Source organism: Penaeus japonicus, unplaced genomic scaffold (genome assembly GCF_977035675.1).
Source record: "Penaeus japonicus unplaced genomic scaffold, GWHDUDI00000001_assembly GWHDUDI00000019, whole genome shotgun sequence".
Lineage (NCBI taxonomy): Eukaryota > Metazoa > Arthropoda > Malacostraca > Decapoda > Penaeidae > Penaeus > Penaeus japonicus.
Window position 1 is genome coordinate 36,342,166 of NW_028234421.1, and position 2,500 is coordinate 36,344,665.

At 31.2% G+C, this 2,500-nt stretch overlaps 1 protein-coding gene across 5 annotated transcripts in view; it reads left to right on the plus strand.

Annotated features, from left to right (window-relative positions):
• The window catches only part of Rbcn-3A (rabconnectin-3 alpha), a 46,227-nt gene that overhangs the window by 2,277 nt on the left and 41,450 nt on the right, over positions 1-2,500 (plus strand). For all 5 annotated transcript variants that reach the window (XM_086547749.1, XM_086547748.1, XM_086547746.1 and 2 more), the window contains exons 2-3: positions 1,368-1,488; positions 1,692-1,889. In XM_086547749.1, coding sequence (XP_086403875.1) covers positions 1,402-1,488; positions 1,692-1,889 — 285 coding nt within the window. In that variant the 5' untranslated portion in view covers positions 1,368-1,401. The remainder of the gene's footprint in view (positions 1-1,367; positions 1,489-1,691; positions 1,890-2,500) is intronic.

Genomic DNA, 2,500 nt, shown 5'->3' on the forward strand with positions numbered 1-2,500 from the left:
AGAGTCAAGATGTAAGCTGTAAAGGCAACTTCCAGAAGAAATTTAATAGCCTTACTAAACCTCAAGAACATGCTTTTAATTCATTCAGGACAAGAAAGTATGAAAGAAAGAAATGTAGTAATCAGAGAACAGCTTATTTCATGCAATGTGAATTAACCCACACAGGACGGGTGGTACAGCATGTGTACCGCGCATTCAAAAGCCCAGTTGCCGGGCGGCACAGTATTGTGCCAGCCATTCAATTGATTTAGGCCTAATAATTCGAACGCCCCGGCATTTGGACATTCAAGGCTAGAATTCCCCCGTCGGGAATGGGTTAATGTTAGTTTAAATTTCCATTTACTTTGCTTATTTTGCTGTGTTTCACTATCTTAAAGTGTTCCTATAACTTAGGCATAGAGGAATATATTCTATTATTAAGTTGTTATTGATTTATTTTTAGACTGAAAGAAATGCATAAAACCAAAACTGCTGTAAAAGAAAAAACTGTAGAATATGATAAGCAAAGGTGGCCATAGATATGAAAACTCGATGTAAAATCTTTATTCTTTAGGTTATGGGAATATCTGTCTCTGTCTTTTGTTTTTTTGTTTATACATTACTAGGAATTGATTGCTATTCTTATAGTTAAAAGCTCAATTATTTTCTTGCAAGATAGTTTAGAGAATTAAGGTATATTTTTACTAAGTTAAAAAATCAAAGAGACGATAATCCAATTAAGGCGAATGAAGTAATATTACATCATCGCAATATTTCTGACATAACAGAAGACATCCTATAGCGTCATGAAGTTTCGCCATATATGCACTCTGTACATCGTTATTTTTGTACATACATATTGTTGTGCAATTGTACATCAAAATCTTTCTTGACTATGAAAAAAATTATATAAATAAATATATATATATATATATATATATATATATATATATATATATATATATGTATATATATATATGTATATATATATCTTTATATATATATATGTATATATATATATATATATATATATATATTATATATATATATATATATATATATATATATATATATATATATATATATATATATATATATATATATATATATATATATATAAAATACAAAACCTATTTTAGTCACCCCTTGAAATAAATGGGTAGGTGAAAATCACTCCTTTAGGTTCAAAGTGCTCTTACACCTTAAGAAATCTTTTGGCTAGAAACTGTAGGGACTTGCTATATTGCAGGAAAATGTATGCCCAGTCATGAATGGGTTAATAAAATAAGTTAAATGAAAGAGCAAATTAATAAACTTTAGATATCACTACGGTATTTTCAATTTTTTTCAATATATGTCTTTTAAAACATTATAATCACTTTTTACAGGGTTTAGCTCTGCATTTGCAACAGAACTATCAGGATGAAGTGCCACCAGATCCTGACCGGTGCTTGCAATGCAGGCGATCGCTGCTTTGCTGTTGGGAGTGTGGAGGGGATCCCTTTTACGGTAAGATTTGCATATTTATTTGTATTTAAATGCTGTGATTAACTTTCTTTCTACTCTTAGATCAGTAACTGTCTCTTTTATTTTTTTTATAATAAAGAGACTGATGGGAGTAGATAATCTTTGCATATATATAACCTTGTTAACTGTTCTATATAGTTGCTGTAGAAATACAAATATCATATATGATTCTGATATATTTACAGGCATATGCTGCTGGGTGCAACATTGTCATTCTTGCCAGTAATTTTGAGCGAGTGCAAGTCATACCAGGGGTATGCCACGACAATGTACAGATCTCATGTGTCGACTGCTCTACTGACACGGGAAAAATTGCTGCAGCCTATGGGAAATTGGTGTGCATTTTTGAACCCACTCCACTTGTAAATCAAAATAACACACATGTAAGTTCTATACCTTTTTTGTTGGTGTTTACATATTTATTTCTTTATTTGTTTATCTTTAGGAAAAATAGAGAGTCATCGGCTTTTGTATGAAACAAGTTTTATATCTATAATTATTTACACATGTAGAGAGATAGATATAGCTAAATGTTGCTATAGTTGTTTATTTATATGTTTATGTGTATGCCTATTACATGTTATTGTTTTTATACTTCCTATTAGCTATATCTCTTTTTATTAATAATTTCAATAGAAATGTTATATATTGGTTCCCTTGTGACTAACCCAATTACACTCATCAAAACTTATATCATAGATTTAGACCTTTAGGGAAAGAAGAAAGTTAGTTGAGACATTAACCCATTGGGGTTGGAGGCCCAAGCATCTTGACTGAACATTTCTGATGCCTCAAACAAGGGCTAGAAATTAGAAGGACAGGAAAGGTGTATTTTCCATGATACTGGCAGCACCGACTTGCCCAAAGATAATTTCCCTCAGAACCATCACAAAACGCAAGGGTTTAAACTTAACTTGTAAGGCTGTAGCACTGAATTTAGTGCTGATGGTCATAAAACAGTATGATTGTGAGTATACTTCAACAGTAAGCAGTT